Source organism: Muntiacus reevesi, chromosome 13, assembly GCF_963930625.1.
Source record: "Muntiacus reevesi chromosome 13, mMunRee1.1, whole genome shotgun sequence".
NCBI lineage: Eukaryota > Metazoa > Chordata > Mammalia > Artiodactyla > Cervidae > Muntiacus > Muntiacus reevesi.
This window is the reverse complement of record NC_089261.1, coordinates 20486817-20512453: the sequence shown is the minus strand read 5'-3', so window position 1 is coordinate 20512453 and position 25637 is coordinate 20486817. Positions and strand designations below refer to the sequence as shown.

The following is a 25637-nucleotide window of genomic DNA, read 5'->3' as shown; positions in this document are numbered from 1 at the left end:
TTTTTTCCCCTACTTTTGAGGCAAAACGGGGACAACTCGCATTGTAACACTTTCTGATCTGGTTCGGCTTTCTTCACGTTAAAAACAACCAATCCCAGTATGCAATGCAAACAATGAGTTAACAGTCGCTTAGAAACCACATATCCCAGAATGCCGTGATCCCGAGCAATCTCGGAGGTGGGTAGAGGAGACGCCACTGCATTCTGGGAGTTGTAGTCTCACAGGACTGGCCCGCCCCTTGTGCAACTTCGGCGGCCTACGTTTGGAGGAGACCCTACTTGGGTGGCTTAGCGCGGTGGGGGCCCTAGAGAGCGGTTCCGCCCAACAAAATCCTCGCCTCCGGCCTGGTGGCCAGCTCCGCCTCTTCTCGTATCTTTCCCACAGCCCAAAATGGCGGCGGAGGTGGATTTTGGCGATTTAGAGCTGTTCGAGGCGTTTGACCACCCAGAGGACTCGACTCCGAAGCCCGTTCACACCCGCTTCAAGGACGACGACGGCGACGAGGAGCACGAGAATGGGATTGGCGACGCGGAGCTGCGGGAACGGCTTCGGCAGTGCGAGGAAACCATCGAGCAGCTCCGCGCCGAGAATATCCTTCCCGCTCGCTGGGCCCTGTCACCGGGGCGTGTGGTGGGGCCCGTGCCGGTATGGCGCGGGCGGAAATTCCACAAGGGCCAGAATTCAGCCTTAGAATCTAGGGTTCGGGTTGCGTAAAATGTCCTCGAGGCCTCGGCACAGACCTCTCCCCTTGTGGGATTTCTCTCCTAGACCTCATTCGCTTCTCCCGTCCGCGAGTCTGAGGCGGGATTTTAGCGTTATTACGGATTGTTTCAACTGTTCAGTTGTAGACTGTTCACTACGTCTCTTCCCGTCTTTTTTTTTTTTTTTTTTTGCTTTTTGATTTATTTTATTTTTTTTTTTATTTTTTTTTTTTTTGATATTAATGTGGTTTATTTCAGACATGTGGCACTCTGCTTGAGCAACCCAAAGGAATCTGTTTTTTTTTTTTTTTTTTTTTTTTTTTAATATTATTTTATTAGTTGGAGGCCAATCACTTTACAACATTTCAGTGGGTTTTGTCATACATTGACATGAATCAGCCATATAGTTACATGTATTCCCCATCCCGATCCCCCCTCCCACCTCCCTCCCCACCCGACTCCTCAGGGTCCTCCCAGTGCACCAGGCCCGAGCACCTGACTCATGTATCCCACCTGGGCTGGTGGTCCGTTTCACCATAGATAATATACATGCTGTTCTTTCAAAACATCCCACCCTCACGTTCTCCCCCAGAGTTCAAAAGTCTGTTCTGTATTTCTGTGTCTCTTTTTCTGTTTTGCATATAGGGTTATCGCCACCATCTATCTAAATTCCGTATATATGTGTTAGTATACTGTAATGTTCTTTATCTTTCTGACTTACTTCACTCTGTATAATGGGCTCCAGTTTCATCCATCTCATTAGAACTGATTCAAATGAATTCTTTTTAACGGCTGAGTAATATTCCATGGTGTATATGTACCACAGCTTCCTTATCCATTCATCTGCTGATGGGCATCTAGGTTGCTTCCATGTCCTGGCTATTATAAACAGTGCTGCGATGAACATTGGGGTGCACGTGTCTCTTTCAGATCTGGATTCCTCAGTGTGTATGCCCAGAAGTGGTATTGCTGGGTCATATGGCAGTTCTATTTCCAGTTTTTTAAGAAATCTCCACACTGTTTTCCATAGTGGCTGTACTAGTTTGCATTCCCACCAACAGTGTAAGAGGGTTCCCTTTTCTCCACACCCTCTCCAGCATTTATTGCTTGTAGACTTTTGGATAGCAGCCATCCTGACTGGCGTGTAATGGTACCTCATTGTGGTTTTGATTTGCATTTCTCTGATGATGAGTGATGTTGAGCATCTTTTCATGTGTTTGTTAGCCATCTGTATGTCTTCTTTGGAGAAATGTCTGTTTAGTTCTTTGGCCCATTTTTTGATTGGGTCGTTTATTTTTCTGGAATTGAGCTTCAGGAGTTGCTTGTATATTTTTGAGATTAATCCTTTGTCTGTTTCCTCATTTGTTATTATTTTCTCCCAATCTGAGGGCTGTCTTTTCACCTTACTTATAGTTTCCTTTGTTGTGCAAAAGCTTTTAATTCTCATTAAGTCCCATTTGTTTATTTTTGCTTTTATTTCCAATATTCTGGGAGGTGGGTCATAGAAGATCTTGCTGTGATTTATGTCGGAGAGTGTTTTGCCTATGTTCTCCTCTAGGAGTTTTATAGTTTCTGGTCTTACATTTAGATCTTTAATCCATTTTGAGTTTATTTTTGTGTATGGTGTTAGGAAGTGTTCTAGTTTCATTCTTTTACAAGTGGTTAACCAGTTTTCCCAGCACCACTTGTTAAAGAGATTGTCTTTTTTCCATTGTATATCCTTGCCTCCTTTGTCAAAGATAAGCTGTCCATAGGTTCGTGGATTTATCTCTGGGCTTTCTATTCTGTTCCATTGATCTATATTTCTGTCTTTGTGCCAGTACCATACTGTCTTGATGACTGTGGCTTTGTAGTAGAGTCTGAAGTCAGGCAGGTTGATTCCTCCAGTTCCATTCTTCTTTCTCAAGATTACTTTGGCTATTCGAGGTTTTTTGTATTTCCATACAAATTGTGAAATTATTTGTTCTAATTCTGTGAAAAATACCGTTGGTAGCTTGATAGGGATTGCATTGAATCTATAGATTGCTTTGGGTAGAATAGCCATTTTGACAATATTGATTCTTCCAATCCATGAACACGGTATGTTTCTCCAACTGTTTGTGTCCTCTTTGATTTCTTTCATCAGTGTTTTATAGTTTTCTTCTTCCCGTCTTTTGAGTCATTATCCGGTCTCCTTTTTTGGAACCAGTCTTAAGTTGATGCAGTCACGCTACGTGGTGTATTAGGCGATACCGGCTACTTTGACCTGGGCGCAGATGTGTCTTTAAGGCGGGGCCAGTTAGTGGTCCTATTCTGTGGAGTTGGGGTCCCTAAAGGAGTCGAGGCATGCACAGAGAAATGATTCATTGGTTGATGACCATTGGGGATTCATTTGAAAGCTCTTCCACTTTGAAACAGCTTCCGTGTGGAATGTGCATTGCAGAGCTCCAGGGAAAACGCTCCCAATGAGTTTCCCTTAGACTTTAGTTACATGTCCACAGCCTTTCTAGCAAGATGTGTTAATATGTTTATGTGTTCTTAGAGGGTGTTTGCGGGTGGGGGTTAACTTATTTAAAAATTTTTTGTTTATTTTTACTTAGCTTACAATTTTGGTTCAGGAACTTTTTTCTAGTGTAAGGTTTTCGAAGCCTTTTTTTTTTTTTCATAATGCCTTTTTCCTGGACATTTTATTGTGGAAAATTTCTAAAGACAGAAAAGTTGAAAGGATTTGGTGGTGAACATTCATAGATTCCGTCATAGATTTTTCAGTTCTTAACGGTATGTTATGCTGCATTTACCTTACAGAGTTATCATGATACTTTTGACCTGGAACGTTTTCTTAAGTGGCTGTTTAACTTCTGACTGTACACTCTTGTCCGAATAGCATTTTTGGTTTCAGTCTGTTAGTCTCTTTTGAATTACATGACCCTATCTTAGAAATACCGTGTTGGAAGGGTATGTACTTTAGCTTTTTAGATCCAGGTACTAGTCCTGCAACAGAAAAGGTCAGTAAGTGTGTCATCCTCAAAATATTTGTCTTTTAACTTTTGTAACATATTTATAACATGTTTATAACATTGACATCAAAAGTGAGGTTAGTAGTTGAATTTTATGATCTTATTTCTGTTTAATGGGGGCTATACTCCTTAACAAGTAATAACATCAAGAACTTAAAAGAAAATTGAATATTTTGACTCGACCAAGGTATGAGATCTTGAATTTGCACTATAATGTACTTTTTATTTTGTCCTGATATTAATATTTAATCGCAGGTTTTGGGTTTGGTTTTTTTTTTAAGTATTTGGGATTTTTGTATTGCTTGTATGTGTTCCGTATATTCTGAAGAAATCAGAGTAATGATCCTTTATTTTTAATTTATGAGGGTAAAATTTGAATTCTCATAACTGCATTAAACTTTGAAACTGACTGGGTGAAAATACGTGTGAAACACAAACCAGAAATTTTTTCTTAATCTTCAGAATAAGTTATCTTCAGGCAAGCTATCAACCTATTCACGTTTCTATTCAGTGAACATTTCTGGGAAGTTAGAATTCAAATTACGGTATTGATACAGTTGAAGATTTATTTACACAATTAAAATGTGTCTGTAAATAGAAACAATGCAAGATACGTTTAGAAGAAGAGAAAGAAGTTGCTTTTGAAAACAGTACAGTGAGTAAATTTGCTCTCAGGCATCTAATTTTAATAGATAATTACATGTTGGTATTTCCTTTTTTATGTAATTTTATTTGTTGGCTAGCTGGATCTTCATTGCTGCACAAGCTTTGCTCTAGTTGCAGCTGCTGCTGCTGCTGCTAAGTCGCTTCAGTCGTGTCTGACTCTGTGTGACCCCATCCCTGGGATTCTCCAGGCAAGAACACTGGAGTGGGTTGTCATTGCCTTTTCCAATGCATGAAAGTGAAAAGTGAAAATGAAGTCGCTCAGTCGTGTCCGACTCTTAGCGACCCCATGGACTGCAGCCTACCAGGCTCCTCTGCCCGTGGAATTTACCAGGCAGGAGTACCGGAGTTGCAGGGAGAAGGGACTACTCTCTAGTTGCAGTGCGCAGGGCTTCTTGTTGCCATGGCTTCTCTTGCAGAGCACAGCCTCTAGGGCTCAGGCTTCAGTAGCTGTGGCAGCTGGGTTCTGTAGTTAACGGTTCCCGGACTCTGGGGTACAGGCTCAATAGTTGTATCGCACAGGCTTAGTTGCTCCACAGCAAGTGGGATCTTCCCGAACGAGGGAGCGAACCATGTCTCCTGCATTGGTAGATGGATTCTTTACCATTGAGCCACGAAGAAGGCCCCAATTATTTCTTAGTTTGCGTTTATCTAGTAGCCACTAAATCTAAAATATTTATTAAAACAGATGTATTATACAGAGTGGTATGTTAAGGCTTTCAGACTTTGGGGTGCCATGATGCAGTTTCACATGGAATTTTTTATCCCTGGTACCAGCTGAAGTAACCTGCTGCATTGGTGACTAAAATTTTAGAATTTAGACATATTTCAGAATATGTCTAAAGAATAATTTCTCTATGCTCTACCTTCCTATCTATATGAGCACACTCTGTGGATCTACACTTGTTTTTGGTTAGGTAGTAAATGTATTGAATGTAAGTAGGATTCCTAAAAAAATAAATCATAATTTTTATATGTGTAGAGATATTTTATTTAGACAAGCACATGCTTTGTAATAGTCAATCATTTGAACATTAAATATTTATTTAAAAGTGGGTTACAATCACCTGAGTTTAAACGATTATAGCATTATAGGCTTTGCCAATTTATGAGGAAGCATTAGTACCCTGAAAAAGGAATAAACTATATATTTATTTATTTAGAATTAGAGTTCTCCACATTGTGAGACTGACAGAACTTTCTACAGAAAACCAAGGAAGAAAAAAATTTAGATAAAATTTGTTCCCCATTTGTCTTGATTTAACCCTCATTTTTGGAACTTGCATATCAAAATGTCTCCCAATAAACATTGTGAGTTGGTTTTTGTTATTGTTTCTTTATATGATAAAAATTTTAAATGTACAGAAAGTGGAAAGAATAGTATATTTAATACTCTTTTTTATCACTTAGATTTAACAATGTTTTGACATATTACCTTCCTTCTAATTCCATATACATATTTTACCCCAAATATTTCAGCATGTATTCTTTTTTCTAAAAACTTTCATGTGTTACCACAACACCATGATCACACCTAATAACTGGCATGATTTCCTTAATAACATTCTCAACCATATTCAGATTTCCCCAACTGAATGTCTTTATCACTGATTGCTCAAACTGAATGCCAATCAAGAGTCACACAATTGCATGTGGTTTTTAAAAACATGGTGTTTTGTTTTGTTGGATAGTTGTATTTATTTATTTATTTTTGACTGTGCTGGGTCTTTGTTGCTGTGTGGGCTACTCTAGTTGTGGTGTGTGGGCTTCTCATTGCGGTGGCTTCTCTTGTGGAGCACGGGTTCTAGGGCGCTCGGCCTTCAGTAGCTGTGGCACAAGGGCTCAGAAGTTGCAGTTCCTGTAGAGCGCAGGCTCAATAGTTGTGGTGCGTGGGATTAGTTGCTCCATGGTATGTAGGATCTTCCTGGACCAGGGATCGAACCCGTGACTCCTGCATTAGCAGGCGGATTCTTTACCACTGAGCCACCAGGGAAGCCCACAATGTATTTTTTTTTTAAACTGCAGTTTTTGCAAATTGAAACAAGTTTCTGGATGTCTTCATATTTTAATTTTATTTCTCTACTTGATGTGAGCAGTTCCACATACAGATTGATTGATTTCGCATGCTGTACAGGTACAAGGATTTGAGGAACGTGTGGAGAAATCAGATACAGCTGCTCCCAGGTTACCAAAGGAATATATAGCAGATTTCAGGGCTGCAGTCTAGTTCTATTTTTTCCAGTATTTGAAAGTCACATCCAGGAATAGTGTAATTTTACATCTTTACTTTAAAATTTTGGATCAAAGATGTTTAGTGCAGTGTTCTCTGCCCTCCAAAAAGTCTACCCATTTGTTTATAAAGTATTTCCATTTCCTGTATATTTCCAAGCCAAATTCACTATGATTCTTTCAGAATTATATTCTTTGTAACCTCCTGGTTTACTCAGTTCCTCCCTCTCCTCAATTTGTAAACAAACAGCCATTAGGTAAAGAAACTTTCTGGTTGAAAACTGAAAGATTAACTGCAGCTTTTAATTTTTTATGAAATATTTAAAATATGTATGTAAAGTAAAAGATAATCTTTATAAAATTGTTCAAGTATGTTAAATTGGTGAAAACCAGAGTTCCTGGTGGTTCTTGATCTTGTTCGTAAAATATATCATCTTTGGTACTTAGAAATGATAAAGGTTCAGTGTTTATATATACATATGCAAGTTTTACTTTAATGTCTTCTAAGAATATGTTTTAACTTCTGTTTTAGTGGAATATTGGTGAACAATACTAAGTTAGATGGACCTTTATTACAGATTCTATTTATGAACAATGTTATTTCAAAGTAAGTAATTTTTTCTTTCCTAAATATTACGAGTTAATGTGTTTATGATACAGTGTTTGTATAAATATGCTGTTTTCATCTGTATTTATACCATCTGTATTCTTCTACTTAAAATGTATGGAATCATGATAAGAGCCAGGACTTTGCAGTCATATCAATCTGAATTTGAGTCTGGCTACCTCTACTTTCTAGTAGATATGTGAACCTGGAGAGGTCGCTGACCCTCTCTGCATATCAGTTTCCTTACTGGAAAATAGGACACTAATAGTAACTACCTTTTAGGTAACTAAATGAGCACCTGTAAGAGCCCAGTGTTGTTATTGTTTAGTTTCTAAATGGTGTCTGACTCTTTGCAACCCATTGACTGTAGCCCACTACATTCCTCAGTCCATGGGATTTCCCAGGCAAGAATACTGGAGTGGGCTGCCATTTCCTTCTCAGGGGATCTTCCCTACCCAGGGATTGAACCTGCCTCTCCTGCAGCCCCTGCATTAGCAGGTGGATTCTTTATCACTGCGTCACCAGGGAAACCCAGATAGCCCAAGTAGCTATCTAGCTGCTAATAAAAGTCACTGCTACCACCATTTCCCTACCAGAATCAGGGAGCTGAGTTTTCCCTGTTGGCTATGTTCAAAACTTACCACGTGATTTTTTTTTTTTTTTAATAGCAAAACTAGACCTTTGCTAGTTTTCAGTATTCTTGGGTCTAGGATGTCTCAGTGCTTTCCTACAATGCTTGCTAGAATGTTCTGAAATGGTTTGAGGCCTTGACCCGTGCCTTGCTTGAAGCATGGTCATAGACATTTCAGATGGTTGCTTGCCCCCTCCCGCATCACATGTTGTCATATCTTAGATGCTGTGCAAGGTAAAGGGAGCATACTTAGGTGTTACCTGCATGGCAGATCCATTGGCTACTTTATCTCACAGAAGTGGAACCTGAAGCTGTGTGGGGTGGAACATCCGGTGGCACGGTGCTGGGCATGTGGGACTCCAGGGCCACTGTCACCATCAGAGTCAGCCTCTGGCTCAAGCTCCTGGCAGACCTTTTTTTTTTCCCAATTAAAAAAAAATTTTTTTTGGCCACACTGCATGGCATGTAGGATCTCAGTTCCTGAACAGGAATCGAATGTACACCCCCTGCGTTGGGAGTGCTGAGTCTCAACCACTGGGCCACCAGAATTCCCTCCTTACAGTCTTAATGTCTGCACCACTCACCTGAGGTTGTGCCTGCAGAAATCTTAGAATGTCAGAGCTAAATAGACCTAACAGATCATCAAGTCCATGAAGAGGAATTTGGCTCTTTGGCCCCTTCTGAACTGAGCACTGAAGAGTATTTGATGAACATGGTTCTTGACCTGGAGAGCTGGAGAACATAGACCTCGGTCATTTTTCTTGCATTGCATTTTGGTCTTTTTTTTTCCTCCAGTGTCATATTTACATAGGTGTTGCCTTGTGTGTGCAGAAAGAGTCTGTGGGAAGAGGCTATGGAAGCACTGAATGCATTGATTGTGTGTGTGTTGCAGAAATAAGTGGCTGTGAGACAGGGTAGGAAGGGGGCTTTTTGTTATGTAACTATTTTACTTCTTTTGAATTTTGAACCATTTCCATGTGTTATATATTTACAAATTAAATTTGTAAAATTTATAAATCCATGTAGTCTTCGTGTAAGTATTTGCCAGCTGTTACATGCTAGGCACTATGTTAGATTGTCATCATTGTATTATTAACTTGGCAAAAATGGATTTGTTTTCTTTTTCCCTAAAGAATAGATTAGACTGTTACATACAGTCAGTGATTTGATATAAACTCTGAAAAACAAAATAACTATATTTACACATGTCATCTTCTAAAAATGCATGACTTCAGTCAAGTCAGTGTTTTACTCTGTCTGGGTTCTGACCACTTTGTCCTCTTATGCAGGCAATATCATCAAGAAATAGAGGAATTTGTATCAAATTTAGTAAAAAGATTTGAGGAACAGCAGAAAAATGATGTGGAAAAGACTTCCTTTAATCTTTTGCCCCAGGTATTTCAAACTTAAGAGACTTTAAGATTAGTAGGTTATGCGTTTTACTGCCAATTATTAGACGGCTCCAGGGATCCTCTTGAATCAAAACCAAAATGGTTGTTGAGGTTGTCTGTTCACCTTCCATCCTGCAACCTGGCTTCCTCTCCACAATCTGACCAATGCAGTCATGGGGCTTTCTTTTGGATCGTGATTGCTTTTCTTAGGGAATAATGTTCACACCTGGCTACACTCAAAGCCTTTCCCCCTGCACCATTCCCTAACTTGGACACATGGTTTGGGGCAGAAAATTAATTTTAGGCCAGGGAAAAACATCTCTTTTTCTGGGGACTATAAAAAATTGATTTTCTTGTTTTTTTTTTTTTTTTACTAAAATGAACAAGTTCATGTATCATCCTTTTTTTCCCCTCTACTTGTTTTAAAAATCAGTAGCATGCCCAAAGAAATCTGAGAGATTCCACTGTGTGAATATTAAGGCATAAATTTATCTCAAAGAAAATTAGGATTATGATTTCTGGGCTTTTTTTTTTTTTTTTTTAAATTAAAAGTTAAGGTAAGTAGAGGCTCTCAAATAAGGATCTTTAGCTGTTTATCCTCAGAGGTTGGAGAATGGAGTATTCTAGTTTACTAAATTTTTGTCACCTTTAGTTTTCATCTATTATATATAATTTTTTTTAAAGATTCAAGGAACAGAATACATTTAACAATAAAAACCATACTGAATGTTATTTAATTTTTGATTCAAGAAACACTTCAGAATTTTGTGCCTTGAGTATCAGTATTGACCAGCAATGACAAAATAAATTTTTGATTATCTGATTTGAAGATAAAGCCTGTCTTGTCAGTTTAAATGTTGAAAGTTCCATAATTAATATTTATTAACATAAAAGTCATAGTGTAAGCTAATGCTTCAGAAGATGCTGTCTTTTATATCTTTTTTAACTTTCCCACTTGGGAAATAGCTTTCATAAACTTTCCTACCTAGCTTAACTTCTCACTCCCCCTAATTATCACAGCAATGAATTCAAACTTTTATATACCTTAATGGTATGTATTAGAAAATAAAGTGAATGTGTTCAGATTCAATTATGAAATTTAAAGTTGTTAAAAATTGTTTAGCTTTTCTAACTTGTGTTTTTCTTTGTGTTAGCCATCCAGTGTTATGCTAGAAGAGGACCATAAAGTAGAAGAATCCAGTGCCGTTAATAATAAGGAAGCTTTTAGTGTAAGTTTGGACACTTTGGTTTTGAATTCTGCAGATATAGTTCCTATCCACTGTTCATTGGGTAGCATTTAAATGGTAAACTGATGTAGTCGCGTGTCATCTAATGATGACATATTCTTTCATTAAATCTGTTGTAAACAACAGTGTAGGCTTCAGCCTTCTAAATATTATAGTTTGCTTTTTAATAACTATTTCATTGTGGCCTAGGAGTACAATAGATATACCTCAGAGGACTTTATTTTTCTCCTGAGTATCCTCTCTGTTCATTCTCTTTTCTTTTTTTAAAAATAGATTTTATATTTTTTAGAGCAGTTTTTAGTAGATTTTATAATTTTAATAGATTTTATATTTTTTCAAGTTCACAGAGAAATTGAGTGAAACATACAGAGATTTGCCATGCCTCCCCTGCCCCGACACATTTATAACCTCCCCCTCTATCAGCATCTCCCACCATATGGTACATTTGTTACAATTGATAAATCTGCAGTGACACATTATCACCCAGAGTCCATGGTTTACGTTAAGGTTCACTTTTGGTGCTGTATGGTCTATGGATTTGTACAGTAATATGCACCTACCATTAGACCTTCATATAGAGTAGTTTCACTGCCCTAAAAATTCTCTTTACTCCACCTATTCATCATCCTCTCCCCACTCATCATCTTTAAGAACTTGGATGAAAATATAGAAAGCATGCTTGTTGAACTTATAGATGGGTGAATCTGAGAGGGATAAATAACTAGTATAACAAGTGGCAACTTGGAAATGTTAAATATTTGAAAGACTCATATAGTAAGTGAAAAACAGAAGATTTTTAACAGAGATGAGCCTATATGTAGGCCTTTTGATACCTATGCAAAATTCAGAGGTGTCAGTGCAATGTCATGTGTGATTTTGCAACTTAAAAGTTTTTAAAGAAGATGATATAATCCTGGATTCCATTAAAGGAAGACCAGTTTTCATGTTCATGGAGTATTGTGTGCCATTGACATACCACAATTTAGACTAATAATTGTGCAACATCCTAGTCAGGTGCCACCTTAAATCCCAGAACCTTATTGTTTAGAAGGGAGATGAAGTTATCTAGTTGAAGGTCAGGATCTTTCTTTAAAGCGCCCTGATAGCTAGCATCCTGGTCTTTTTTTTTTTTTTTTGACTCTTCTCAGTAAGTGGAATTCACTTTAAAAAAATAAATGAGACATACTTCTTCATTTGTCACATCTCTGATAGAAATTTGTACTCTCTAAAAGTTGAGCTGAAATGTGCTTCTTGTACTCGCTGGTCCTAGTCTTGCCACTTGGCACTCTATAGGGTGATCTCACATGATACCTTTGCAGATATTAGCCTTTATCACGTATGCAAAGTTGTGTCCATATCTTGTAAATCTTCCCAGTAAGATCTGTGGGCTCTTCATCCTCCCAGCACAGACAGGATATAGATGATATAAAGTGTTATTAGTTTTCGCAAGTATGACACTGGTATCATGATTTGTAGGAGAATGTTCTTATTCTTAGGAGGCTCATACTGAAGTATTTAGGGATGCCATGCTGTGAGTGGTGCAGTGTTGTAGCTGGTTATGTGTGGAAGCTGGATCTCGGGTAGGAAGTTGTTAGTCCCCAGCAGGAGCAAATAATAGCTTAGACTAAGGTGAGAGTGGTGGCAGCTTACTTTTTTAAAATGGCTCAGTAAAAAGTATGTTTTTGTGTGGAGAGAATGATGTGCACGCAGAAATGTCAGTTAACCATTGTTGAATCTAGATGAGGGTTCATGGGTGTTCCGACTTTTTCTGTATGAAATTTTTCCAAATTGGTATGGAATTTTTCTCCTATTGGGAGACAAGGCAATGGAAACAATAAATATAGAAATAAAGACAGCTTTCTGAGGATCTTGCTACAAAAGGAAGCAAAGAAATGGGAAATAGAAGAATTGTTGACAAATTTTTGCTCTTTAAGTCTGGAGGGAGTGCCCCTGACAGTAGTGATCCAACAGGAAAAACTCCATGATCTAGGGAATTCAGTGATGGAGATTTTACTGACACATCAGGATGTGACTCCTTCACTAGGGAGTTGATTATTATTTCTAGTAATTTTATCATCCAGAAATAAGTTGGTAAAACAATTAACCATAGTCTTACAGTGTCTAATGTCATCTTTTTTTTTTTCCGCTTAAATAGCAATATTTTTTGACTTGTTTTCTGCAGGTTGTAGGAAGTGTCCTGTATTTTACTAATTTTTGCCTTGATAAATTGGGGCAACCGCTACTAAATGAAAACCCTCAGCTTACGGAAGGATGGGAAATACCCAAGTATCCTACATAGTGAATGAAGATCTTTATGCATCTTGCCATTAAGTTCACCTTTAAAAAAAAAAACCAAATTGTGCAGACTATGCTAACTATTCCTTAATAAAACTCACTAAAGGTACCAGCAAGTCTTCAGCCACATTGTTTCTCTAGAAGGGCAAGAAATACAAGTAAAGGCAAAAAGGTTTGTGTGGGTAGTTGCTTTTGTTTTCTTCTTCTTCTTTATTAACCAAAACCATAAACTCTTATAGCTTGAAAAGTTAATATTACCGGCTTACTATGAATAAACAGATTAAACCAGAATTTCAGTACATAGACATAGAGTAAATCTCTAAGTCAGTCATATTGCAACTCATTGGTTCAGGCCTGATGTGCCTGGGTGGGTGGAAAGGATTAATCATTGCTGTCTTTGATTGCTGTCTTATAACCATCTACCCCTTTCCAAGTTTCCTAATGGAAAATATGATAATCTGTTTGCCTCAAATCCTTCTGTTATCAGCCACTGACAAAATTCAGAGGTGACAGATTAGTCGGGAACATAAGGGCTCTTGGTTAAAAGACTTGATCAAAAATAATATTTGTGTAACTCATTAGGACAGGAGGTGAAAGTGAGGTCATTTCTGCAGATATTAGTAATTGGTGATCTGCGTACTTTCTTGTCTCTGATACACATTGCTGTCACACAGAATTTTATTGATTTGCTTTGATATTTCTATTTACATTGTGAAAATCTTTGTTTTTTGACCAAATAGGCCAAAGCCTCACTGTTTCAATTGTGGTTCTGAAGAGCATCAAATGAAAGATTGCCCAATGGTAAATTTTTCTCATATAAAAAAAAAAAAATCTTTGAACCAGAGCTTTCTAATATTTTCAATGCATCTATAGCATTGTGCGATATGAAGAAGCTTCCTGTCTTACTTTCCTGTAGTCCTTAATTTTTAAATCTTTCCAAATTTGTCCGTAAGTTTTAAGACATTATTGAAAAAAATAATTTATTACAGTGCTCTCTATTTAAGATGAATAAAACATGATGAGAATTCATATTTAGACAATTTATTTTTAAAACTTTGTGATAGTGCCAAGGTAATAAGAAATTGAAAGACTGCCTCTCTTCCTTGCTTGATTTTCTAAACTATCGAGTCTCTTTTATACTTGCTCCTTATGCATTAAAACTGAAATAGTCTGTGTGCTTGACCTAGGAAAAGTGCTTATGTTTATTTAATTTCTGAAATATTTCTACACTGCTTGATACCATTCTTTCCAAACACATTACGATTTAGCCTCGAAATGCTGCTCGAATAAGCGAAAAGAGAAAAGAGTATATGGATGCCTGTGGTGAGACAAACAATCAGAATTTTCAGCAGCGATATCACGCAGAAGAAGTAGAAGAGAGATTTGGAAGATTTAAGCCAGGAGTTATTAGGTACCTGTGTCATTTTACCTTAGAATGTCATTTCTATGTCCCCACTATTTGGAACAAGTTCTGTGTATCTTCAGGGTAATAATCAGCATATAAGTGTTCTCCCACAAGTCTCTACATAAAAGGTACATCGATTAATCCAAAAAATATCTACAGTAAGTCCCCTATATATAAAGGAGTTCTTTTCCAGAATCATGTTCATAAGTCCAATTTGTTCGTTAGTCCAACAAAGTTAGCCTAGGTATCCAACTAACACAATTGGGTGTATATAGCATCATAGGTTTCTAATACTTTTCAAACAGATAATACATAAAAAAACTAACACAAAAAATAAAGGAAACAATTTTAATCTTATAGTACAGTACCTTGAAAAGGACAGTAGTTAACACTACAATAGCTAGCATACAGAGGCACAGTCACATCTTTGAAAGTTCGCAACTTGAAGGTTCATATGTTCATATGTTCATATCAATCACAATACTTATGTGTATTGTGATTGATAGGCACTGCTGTGCCACATGCTGTGTAATATAAGACATGGAAGTGATTTGTTTTTTTTTTAACTTATTTTTAATTGAAGGATAATTGCTTTACAGTATTGTTTTCTGCTCTACATCAACATGAACCAGCCCTAGGTATACGTACGCCCCCTCTCTCTTGAGCCTCCCTCCCACCTCCCGCCCCATCCCACCCCTCTAGGTTGTTACAGAGCCCGGGTTTGTGTTCCCTGAGTCATGCAGCAAATTCCCATTGTCTGTCTGTTTTACATATGATGATGGATATATGTTTTCATGCTACGCTTTCCATTTGTCCCATCCTCTTCTTCCCCACCCCGGCCGTGTCCACAAGTCTATTCTCTAAGGACACGGAAGTGTTTTAAAATACTCGAAGAGTATGTATTTTCATCCAAGCAAGAATACAATATTTTTTTCCTCCTCTTTTATTTTCACTCAGTGAGGAACTCCAGGATGCACTGGGTGTGACGGACAAGAGTCTTCCACCTTTTATATATCGAATGCGCCAGCTAGGATACCCACCAGGGTGGCTCAAAGAGGCCGAACTGGAGAACTCAGGGCTTTCGCTCTATGATGGGAAAGGTATAGTATGTTCAGTTAGATAAGTCAACTTAAGGGTTCTATTTCTCTCTTTTTTTCAATTAAAGAGTCACAATAAAATAAAATGGGAATGGCTGTCTTGTTTAGTGTGTACTGAGTTAATTAAAAATTACAATGATTTTCCTTTGTTTTACAAGGAAGGAACTAAAACTTCATTGAGAGTTATCAAATAATTATCTGCACTTGCTCAGTGACTACCGAGCAAGGTATTAGCTCTCCAGCTAGACCTCAAAACTCTTGCCTTTCTCAGTAATAGTAACAGAAATATGACCCATCTCTGCCAGGAGATCTATAAAAGTTCGAATAAATAAACCTTCTAAAACTTCTCTTAGGTCTCTAGAAAAATATTCACACATGTGCCCAAGGAAATGTATGTATATGAAGATACTTTTTAGCATTGAATATGATAGTGAAAAATTAAAAACACATTAAGAGATCTTCCCTGGTGGTCCAGTGGCTAAGACTCTGTGCTCCCAATGCAGGGGACCTGGGTTCGATCCCTGGTTGGGGAGCTAGATCCCACATGCCACAACTAAGACCTGGCGCAGCCAAAATAAATTAATTTTATGAATATATATATATATATTTTAAAACAACATTAAGGCCGTAAGGAAGAACAGCTAAGTAAACCATGGTAGATCTAGGGGGTAGAATCCTTGTAGAATTTAATAAATGGAGTAAATCCATGGAGCTCCTATGGCAAGATTCTTACGCAATACTGAGTTTAAAAGATAAATTTCTGGATAGCTTATATATTATGATACTGTTGATCTTCCTGGTGGCTCAGATGGTAAAAAAATCTGCCTTCAATGAGAGAGACCCGGCTTTGATCCCTGTCTTGGAAAGATCTCCTGGAGAAAGGAATGGCAACCCACTCTAGTATTCCTGCCTGGAGAATCCCATAAACAGAGCAGCCTGACGGGCTAGTCTGTAGGGTCGCAAAAAGTCAGATACGACTGAGCGCTAACACCACCACCACCACTACTACTACTACCGTTGATCTTAAAAAAACAAAAAATCCCACATGGATGAAACCATGCTGTATATTTTCTATAAGGAGTTATGTTTGTAAAGATACTTTTGAAAGGAACCATCTAGATTTTAGGGTTTAGACTCACAGAGGCCTTCCCTGACCACCTTATTTAAACATATCTCTCCTATGTTCATCTGTGTGTCCTGCCAGACTTTATCACTGCACCCTGTTTGTATTCTTCATGCCCTGTCACAGTTCATATATGCTTATTTATCATGTAGCACAGTGCCTGACATCTGGTAGATAGTAAATAAGTTTTTAAAAGTCTTAACCAATATACAGCAAACTCAACAGTGGTTATCCCTGAGAGGGAAAACAGGATTGCTCTTAAGATTTTAGTATTATCTCTAATGCTCTAAATTAAAAAAGAAAAGAAAGTTGTTTCTAGATATTACTTAGGTCATTAAAATAAAAACAAAACATTTACCAAGCCCCCCTTTTCACGTAGTACAAGAAGAGTACATTTAGCACAGTCCTTTTAATATTTTATATATCCCCAGGTGATGCTGACATTCAAATTATCATTACTTATGCCAGTGTCTGTGGGTGCTTGCAAGTCTGTTGTTCTCTCTTTTTAAAAAAGAAAATTTATCTGGCTGCACCTACTCTTAGCTGCAGCTCACAGGATCTTTGATCTCCATTGTGGCATGTGGGCTGTTTTAGTTGCAGCATGTGGCATCTAGTTCCCTGACCAAGAATGGAACCTGGGCCCCCTGCATTGAAAATGCAGAGTTTTAGCCACTGGACCACTGATCTCTTCTTAAATTTGTTTGTTCACATAGGGGTTCTTTGGATACATGGTTGTAGATAATTGAGAGTCTATAAGTTCTCTTTCTTGTTTTTAACAAAGCTCTGGATTTTGTCCTTGTGGGTTTTTTTAGATTTTCCTGATCATCCTGATGGTTTTCTTTTAGTATATTTCTCTGTCCCTCTGTTTCCTGTGAATTGGTGGTAAAATCAGTCATCAGTGAACATTGCCAATATCTATTTATTGGGGATGGCACAGTGGTTGTATTCTCATTCTTTCATTACTTCTTGGCTTATTATCCTGAAAACTTCTATAAAGAGAAACTTATCAACCATTTAGTGACCTTAGGTATATAGACATGGGACTAACAACATAAATGTTCGCTTTACTTAATGTACTTTTCAAAAAGAATGAAGTAGTTCTCAACTATCCTTCAAGGATTGCTGTCATCTGTAAAGTGGTATGAGTAGTAAGTACCTCTTAGGGTTGTTGTGAAGATTAAGTGAGTGAATACTTATAAACTGTTTAAAGCACTATCTGAGAAGAAAACATTTTTCTTATATAGTAACCGTTATATAAATGTCTCTTAAATAAAAGAACTAGAATAGAGCATTAGGAAAATCATAAAATCAGTGCAAAATAGACTTTTAAGCAACTCATGGAAGAACTAAACTTTGCAAGTTTTTCAATATTTATATTTTTATCAAAATGGTATGTCCATGTTGTTTAAAAATTCTAACGGTTCAGACAAATTATAATGAAAGCCGTTCTCAGAATAATTTTGTGGTCATAAATATAAGCACTTTCCAGGTCTGCTTTTGGTCCAGAGAGGGATTTATATGGGCACTCAGCAATATTAACCTTTTTGATGATCCACAATAGATGGTGCGGAGGGAGAGATGGAAGCTGGAGAAGTACAGCAAACTAAAAGTGTCACTTACGATCTCTCGAAATTGGTAAACTATCCAGGTTTTAATATATCTACTCCCAGAGGAATTCCAGATGTAAGTATATTGGCTTTATATTCTTCTGGGATATAAAATTATTTGTGTAGATTGTTCAAAATGTTAGCTTGTATAGCAATTAAATGTCCCATAAAGAAATAAAGGTTGAGAATTCCCTCGCTGTCTAGTGGTTAGGACTCTACACTTTGAGTGCTGAGGGTGGGAGCTCAGTCCTGGGTTGGGAAACTAAGCTCCCATAAGCCATGCAGTGTGACCAAAAAAAAAATAGTAAATGTGACACGAATTTGAGCAAACTCTGGGAGATAGTGGAGACAAAGGAGCCTGGTGTGCTACATGGGGTCACAAAGAGTGGGACATGACTTACCAACTGAACAACAACAACAAAATGTGTTGCTTATGAGTTTAACTTTTTAATTTCCTTTGTGTTGACTAGAATGTTAAGTGAAATCTTGAATTCATCAAAAAGAAAACCCAGTTTTTTCTGCTGTTATGCCCTAAGGAACTAAAGTAGAATGATTAGATTCTGTAAATCTGAAACTATTCTAAAATTAAAGGATTTTTTTTTTTAACAACGTGGGGTGCTTTAAAGCAGTATTGTAATTTTACAGAATTACTTGGGAAGTATTTTTCTACCTTCAATCAATCTACGTGTACTATAACTTTTTCCTACTTTTCCTTCTTTTCCCCCCACAAAGTAAAATTTCTCCGATACAAGAAAGGTTTGCTATACTTAATCTTTTCCAACTTTTATCATATGTTTCACGATTCAACAACTAACTGTAGTAGTGGTGATGGTGGTGGTAGTATTTTAATAAAAATGCATTCTAGGGACTTCCCTCATGGTCCAGGGGCAAAGACTCTGAGCTCCCAATGCAGGAGGCCTGGGTTCAATCCCTGCTCAGGGAACTAGATCCCACATGCTGCAACTAAGACCCAGTGCAACCAAATAAATGACTTTTAAAAAAATGCATTCTAGCTATTCTTAGGGACTGGGCAGTATAGAAGCAGCCAAAGGTCTGAACTTAGAGTCTGGTGAACAGATCTGAAGATGTGTGTAATTAGTTAAGGGCTGGCTAAATTGCATGTACAAACCATCAGTGCCTCTGGAAGTTGGGTCCAAATCCCAGCCTACATCAGAATCCCCTTGGGGGGTATGCATTAGAAGTGCACATTCCTAAGCACCCCCTCCCCCACTTAGACTTAACTTAGTCCCTAGAGTCTATTGGTTTCACAGGAGCCCAAAGTGATTCCTGTTGAGAGCCGCTTTTGAATGTGTTACTGGCAATAGGAGAGAAAGGAGTGATTACTACCCAGTTTGAAAAGACAGAAGGTAGAAAACAGCATGAATGAGCAAGTTAGGAGAAAGGGACAAGGAACAGTCTATGGGCAGCACTGGTCAGTGTCAGGAGGCGGTGGGAACCGGCCAGGCTGCTGAGAGTCTGTCGTCACTGCCTGTAACTTCTTAATAGTAGGCAGAACCTTTATGGCCCGAGTGGTTTTGTCAAGTAGTCTTTTAGTATTCTATCCTGACTGTTGTGCAGGCAGAGTTGTTTTTTTTCCCTTTCAGAGCACTATTTCTTTCTTTACCCCACACCCCCTGCAAAAAGGAAAAGTCACATATGAAGCAGGAATGTAATTTGATATCTCCACTTCGCCTCCCATAAGCAGACTCTTCAGAGCATGACATTTTCCAAATACACACTTCTTTTTTCCTTCTCTTTTCATTGTTAGGAATGGAGGATATTTGGGTCAATACCAATGCAGGCGTGTCAGCAGAAGGATGTGTTTGCCAATTACCTAACTTCTAACTTCCAAGCGGTAAATAGATTTTTAGAGTGTGGTTTAGAAAAATGTATTGCTTTCATCCATGGGGTTTCATAACTCATAGGCATCTCGTTGCCTTCTCTTGTTTTGTATATAAAGCACTCTATGTTTTCTGATGAATCCAAAGGAAAAAGGTAACTACATTCACCAGTTACCTGGATTTGTTTTCTGTGTCATCTTTAAATGGAGGGATAGAGTGTAATTCTTTGTCTCCCCCAACTCACTTGTGTTTGGTTTGGTTCTCGGTTAGCCAAGCATGAAGTCTAGCAGCAAAAGGTCTTTGTCTCAGTCCAGCCCCAGTAGTCCAAAGAAGCAGAAGAAGGAAAACAGCGCAGCAGCCTCACCCGCCGACATGGAACTGGACTCAGGTAGGTTCCACCCCGTGGTTTTGCTTTCATTGAGAAAGTAGGACGAGTTGGTATGCTGCTGAGTTCCCTTAGGAGGAGGAAGCTCTTAATGATCAGTGACTCAAGAGTAAATCTTTGCTTTTATCCTTGGGTATCAGAGCACCTCCACTATTGCCAGTCAGAGCTGAGTTGGAAGGCTTATAGCTTGGCGTGAGAGATGGATGGGCCCGCCAACTGGGTTCCTTAGACAGACCTTCCCACCCAGTCCCAGGGGCCCTGGATCTGGACTGGCCCCTCTGATGGGCGGTGCTTTGAGACACACAGTGGAAAATACTCCCCTTTGGGAGCTCAATCCCAAGAGGAGGAAGGGCAGAACTGAGTCAAGCTTTCTCAGTTATTCTTCCCAAGTGTATAAATTCACAAAATCCCGTCTCCTCCCAGGAAAGAGAGACCATGAGGAAAGTCCATCCTTTCAGAAAGCCAAGGGAAGGGAACAAAGGCCTTGCTCTCTGTACTCCCCTGGTCTTTTGTTCTCTGAATCCTCTGGGTTTACCGTGAAACCTGTGGTCAAGCAGGATTGTGATGGTCCCGAGGGATGTGACCAGGGCAAGATGAGTAGGGTTAGGGCATTCAAGACAGCGAGAAATGAAAATACAGAAGCATGAAGCATCACAACATGTTTGTCCACCAACAGTGTGATAGCTGGAGTTCAGAATGGGCTGTAAGAAATGTAGTCACAATAGGCAGGTTCTTGGTTGTGAGAGCCTCATATGGTACAGAGGAGATTGAACTTCCTTTAGATCATGGCAAGGCACTAAAGGGTTTCTAATGAGATGGAAAGATTAGTAGGACCAGATTTGTGTTTTAGAAAGACTAATTGTTTCAGGATGAGCATAAGGAAGATGAGTCGAGAGGCAGGAATGACTCTGATACTCCTGACCAACAGTAATGGTCCCAAAATAATGTAGCAGCTATGACAGGCTGTGGGAAAGGGTGGACCCCAGAGAGCTAAGGACCGGGTGTGGGTGGAAGGAAAGGAGGAGGACTCTGGTGACTAGGTTTCCGTTTTGGAGACTTAAACCAGATGCTACTGGTGTTGCCAGTGAACGCGTTAACAAACGGGGGAAGAGTCTGAGTTTTAGGAAAAGATTCCATGTTTTGTACAGATCAGATCCGTTGTGTCTGTGAGACACCCAGATAGCGATGACCAGTGACCAGTTGACCACATGTACCCACAGTTCTGTCGAGCAATCTAGACTGGGGTACAGAACTGAGAAGTAAGCCAGGGAGTTTCCCAGTTGCCTCCTCTGCTGCTGCTTCCACATCCGCCCACTCGAGAGTCTAGGCAGCCTCATTTCCAGCCAGATTTCCTGCTGTGTTAAAGGTTACCCTCAGTTAAGAGTTACTGGCACCAGAGATCCTCGCCTCTTCCCCTGCAGATGTTCTTTTCAGGTGGATTGAGGCCATTAAGCAATGATGATGGTATGCTTCCCAGGGGGCTCAGTGGTAAAGAATCCACCTGTCAATGCAGGAGATGCATGTTTGATTCCTGGGTCCGGAAGATCCCCTGGAGAAGGAAATGGCAGCCCACTCCAGTAATCTTGCCTGGAGAATTCCATGGACAGAAGAGCCTGGTGGGTTACAGTCCATGGGATTGCAAAGAGTCAGACACCACTGAGCACAGCTTACACATGTGGTATCTGAGGATCCAGTTTTCCCCTCTTGAGCCCGTTATTTTGCCATCAAACCTCTGGATTCACCTGAGTTCAAATAATAAATGCTAGTAAAATCAAGTGCTGTGTGACAACTCAGTATCTCAACATCCTCATTTCAGATGCCGAAGTCCCGCATGGGTCCCCAAGCAGTGAAGCTTTTCAGTTTCAGCCCCCGCTGCCCCCTGGCACGCCTCCCCCGCTCCCCCGGGGCACCCCTCCACCCATCTTCACTCCTCCGCTCCCCAAGGGCACCCCGCCGCTGACTCCCAGTGACTCACCCCAGACAAGAACGGCATCCGTGACTATGGACGAGGACGCGCTGACTCTGGAGGAACTAGAAGAACAGCAGAGGCAGATATGGGCAGCCCTGGAGCAGGCAGAGAGCGTCAATAGTGATTCAGATATTCCTGTAGACACACCTTTAACCGGGAATTCGGTGGCCTCTTCACCTTGTCCAAATGAACCTGACCTCCCTGTCCCAGAGGGGAGAACACCCGAAAAGCAGGTGCCAGGGGAGGCTGAGGTACCAGACACTGCTGCACAGAAATCGGAAGAGGAACAAGCCTCGAGCCCAGATTCTGAGACTGCTTTGCTTGGCCAGAAGGAAAAGGAAGAGTCCACTCAGGTAGACCCAAAAGGTGCTCTTGACCACAGCAGGGTCGAGTCAAACAGTGAGGTCAGGAATGGAGGGAGCAACCAGCAGCTCCTTCATGAGGACTGCAGTCCTACAGCAGCCACGAAGGCCCACAGTGCTATCCCTGACATGAGCAAGTTTGCAACTGGAATAACGCCGTTTGAATTCGAGAACATGGCGGAATCTACTGGAATGTACCTCAGGATAAGAAACTTGTTAAAGAATTCACCCCGAAACCAACAAAAAAGCAAGAAGACTTCTGAATGACTGCTTGACATAGTACCCAGTGCTATTTAATTATAACTCTGTGTTCTGGTAATTAGGACTAAGTGGACAGGTAAAATTGTTTTCCTATTTGTTCCTCCCATGTGAAAGAAAAAAAAAAAATCTCCCCAAGGCTTAATTGTTGTCTAAGGTCAGGCCTCTTTTAAAGAACAGAAAGACTGAGCTTTCTGGTTTACTATATTTTATTCTCACTGATAAAAACTTGGGGGGAGGTAAGTAGGAGCCAGTTTAGTGAGAGTTTGTTAAGGTTTATACTATTTTTGGATTGTGAATGTCCGTCAGGAGTGATGGTTTTTAATCTGTCTTTTGTACATCGTTTTCCCTTTCTACATTTTGCTAATTATCCTGTATGTAAGTTTAATATATCACTTTTTTAAAAAAAATTCTAACCATTTAAAATTCATATTTCAACTCTTAACAACCAAATGAGAAAAATCAGGGATGAGCAGCTTTATACCATTTGGGGTATTTTTGTAAATGATTTACATGCATCCGTTTTAATAACACTTTTACTTTTTTGTAACTTCATTCTTCATATAAGCTTGCTATACAGGTATATTCATCTTTGTGTACAAAGGTTTAATAAATTAGTTTTCATATACATAATCTAAGACTTTGAATATAAAAAAATGATTCACAGTTAAATTAGTATATACAACCTTGTACGTTTGGTAGTAAATTATGTGGTTGCCAAAATTAGTGGTAGCAAAGGAAATTAAGATGTTACAAGTTTGGATATTTTCAGTGGGTTTCAGCCTTAAATATATCAATAGAAACAGCAAAATCTTTTAAAGTAATTATTTTGAAAAAATAAATGGTGGGCAGCTAGCTTTTGTACAGAAATAATTTTCTAGATTTGAATCCTATGATAATTGTTACAAACAAAAAGTAGGCATAAACAAATTGTGTTTAATTATCTGATACATAATAGAGCTGAAACTATGTTTTTGTCTTTATGTGGAATGCCATGACATCTTTACAGTCAAGTCCATGAAAATAAACATTTAGATGATCTTGAATTAGTCTTAGGTAGTGTTATTCTCCTCCGAGGCCAGCAGAGGGTGTAAAATATAACCCTTCCAGGTTTAGCTTTCACTTTGGAAACTTGAGTATCCAAATTTAGTGTTCTATAAACAGTAAAGAGAAGGGAAATTATATGAAAAAGGAAAAATTATTTTCAAGGCCCTCATAGAACATGCTAGAAATTGAATAAAATGTTTAATCCTTTTGGCTTTTTGCTCTGAGTCAAAGTCCATTATAAAACTGATCTTTTACCATAGTTTACATAGTGTTTTTAGATACGTTATCATACTCAACATTTCTGTTAGGTAAATGTCTTCTTCACATTATGTATATAACCTGAGGAAACTTCAGCAGCATGGAGAAGTCATGAGGGCTTGTCTGCATTCAAGAAGTTGTTGTTGGGATTTCCCTGGCGGGCCAGTGGTTAGCTTCCACTTCAGGGACCACAAGTTCGAACCCTGGTTGGGGAACTAAGATCTCACATGCCACAAGGCACAGCCAAAAAAAAAGAAGTGGTTGTTGAGAGGCCAGTCCAACTAAAGACTTGACCATTCCCTAAATCACACACACAGTTGTTTAAATACCCCTTAAAATTGCGTTGCAGGCTCCTATGACCAGAGATAGCTAACAGTTATCTCTCTAGCATGTCCCACAGACAATTTGTGTTGAGGTTCTTTATGCATTACTATCCCATTGTCACAATCACCATATTAAGTAGGGATTGTTAACTTCATTTTTAGAGGAAATGCTTGAGACACAGCAGGGGAGTAATGTGGTGAACCTAAATCTTGATCACTCAGACCCACAATATCCATATCCATTGTACTGCCTCTCTGTCAAAAGCTCTAGAAAAGCACTAATTTCTCAATTGATTGCTGTTTCTCGATTTATTCAGTTACGTATTGAGGGCACACTTGTGTTGAGTTGTTCTATGTGCTTTGGGTCATTAAAAGAGGAAAACTGTAAAATAGAATGTGTTTTAAGAAGAGCTTGGATACTAGTAAGAGAAAATGGATGGTTTCCTCTTAGGAGATTCATCACATGGCCATGTGAAGTGGACAAGGTACCTCAGCTATTTTGGGGTGGTAGGAGAGGCAGCTAGGGAAGACTGCCTTTAAATTCACAGAGCCAGGAGTTTCAATATTCATTTGGAGAGCATTTGAAAACTTCTGGAGGAAAGAACCTTTGAGCTAATACTTAGAAAAGGTAGGTAGAAAAAAAAAGGTGGAACTACAGATTTCCATAGACAGAATGAGCATTGGAATATACAAGAAATGGCATGAGGGAAACCAAGCAGGAACACTCAAAGAAATGTAGGATGGTAGGGGCAGGGGGAAAAAAAGACTTAAAAGCATTATTCATTGATGCTGAGGACTCTTGATTGCTTTACTATGGGGTTGGAATTTTATTAAGACAAAGGATCTGCTGAAGATCTTGCAATGTGACCTGACCTCATCCAAGTGGTATTTGAGGAAGTGAATCCTAAAGCGGAATTCAGAATAATTTGAGAGGAGACATTTTATGGAAGGGAACTCAAAAAGCAGGAAGTAGTTGCCTTAAGAAGGTGCCCCATTTTTCAAAAGTATTCTGTCCCATGGAGTATTAGGAAGAGAGTGTCGGGTGGAGGAGCGAGTTATTGTTTGGACTTGGCCATGCTGTGACAAGTCTCCAGGTGTGGGGAGGTGAGGTCATAACCAAACACTTGTACTTCAGGATGAACTTGGAGCCAGAGTGGGGACCCGTATCTAATCTTTGCCTTTTCTAATCTTGTGAAAAGGAA

General features: G+C 39.1%; 1 protein-coding gene across 5 annotated transcripts; it reads left to right on the top strand.

Moving 5' to 3' along the window:
* The first annotated feature begins 243 nt into the window (after window positions 1-243).
* LOC136146091 (zinc finger CCHC domain-containing protein 8) lies at window positions 244-23440 on the top strand. Of its 5 annotated transcripts, none has more exons than XM_065904945.1 (14): window positions 244-591; window positions 3844-3884; window positions 7122-7196; window positions 9117-9222; window positions 10373-10447; window positions 12648-12751; window positions 12867-12932; window positions 13501-13561; window positions 14029-14171; window positions 15123-15265; window positions 17947-18068; window positions 19761-19847; window positions 20104-20221; window positions 22035-23440. In XM_065904945.1, the coding sequence occupies exons 1-14, from the start codon at window positions 391-393 to the stop codon at window positions 22814-22816; spliced, it is 2124 nt and encodes a 707-aa protein (XP_065761017.1). In that variant the 5' UTR covers window positions 244-390; the 3' UTR covers window positions 22817-23440. The 5 variants fall into 5 exon arrangements, with proteins under 5 accessions (XP_065761017.1, XP_065761018.1, XP_065761019.1 ...); XM_065904946.1 differs by having other exon boundaries at window positions 349-589; window positions 3841-3884; XM_065904947.1 differs by lacking the exons at window positions 244-591; window positions 3844-3884 and adding an exon at window positions 2922-3458.
* Window positions 23441-25637: the final 2197 nt, after the last annotated feature.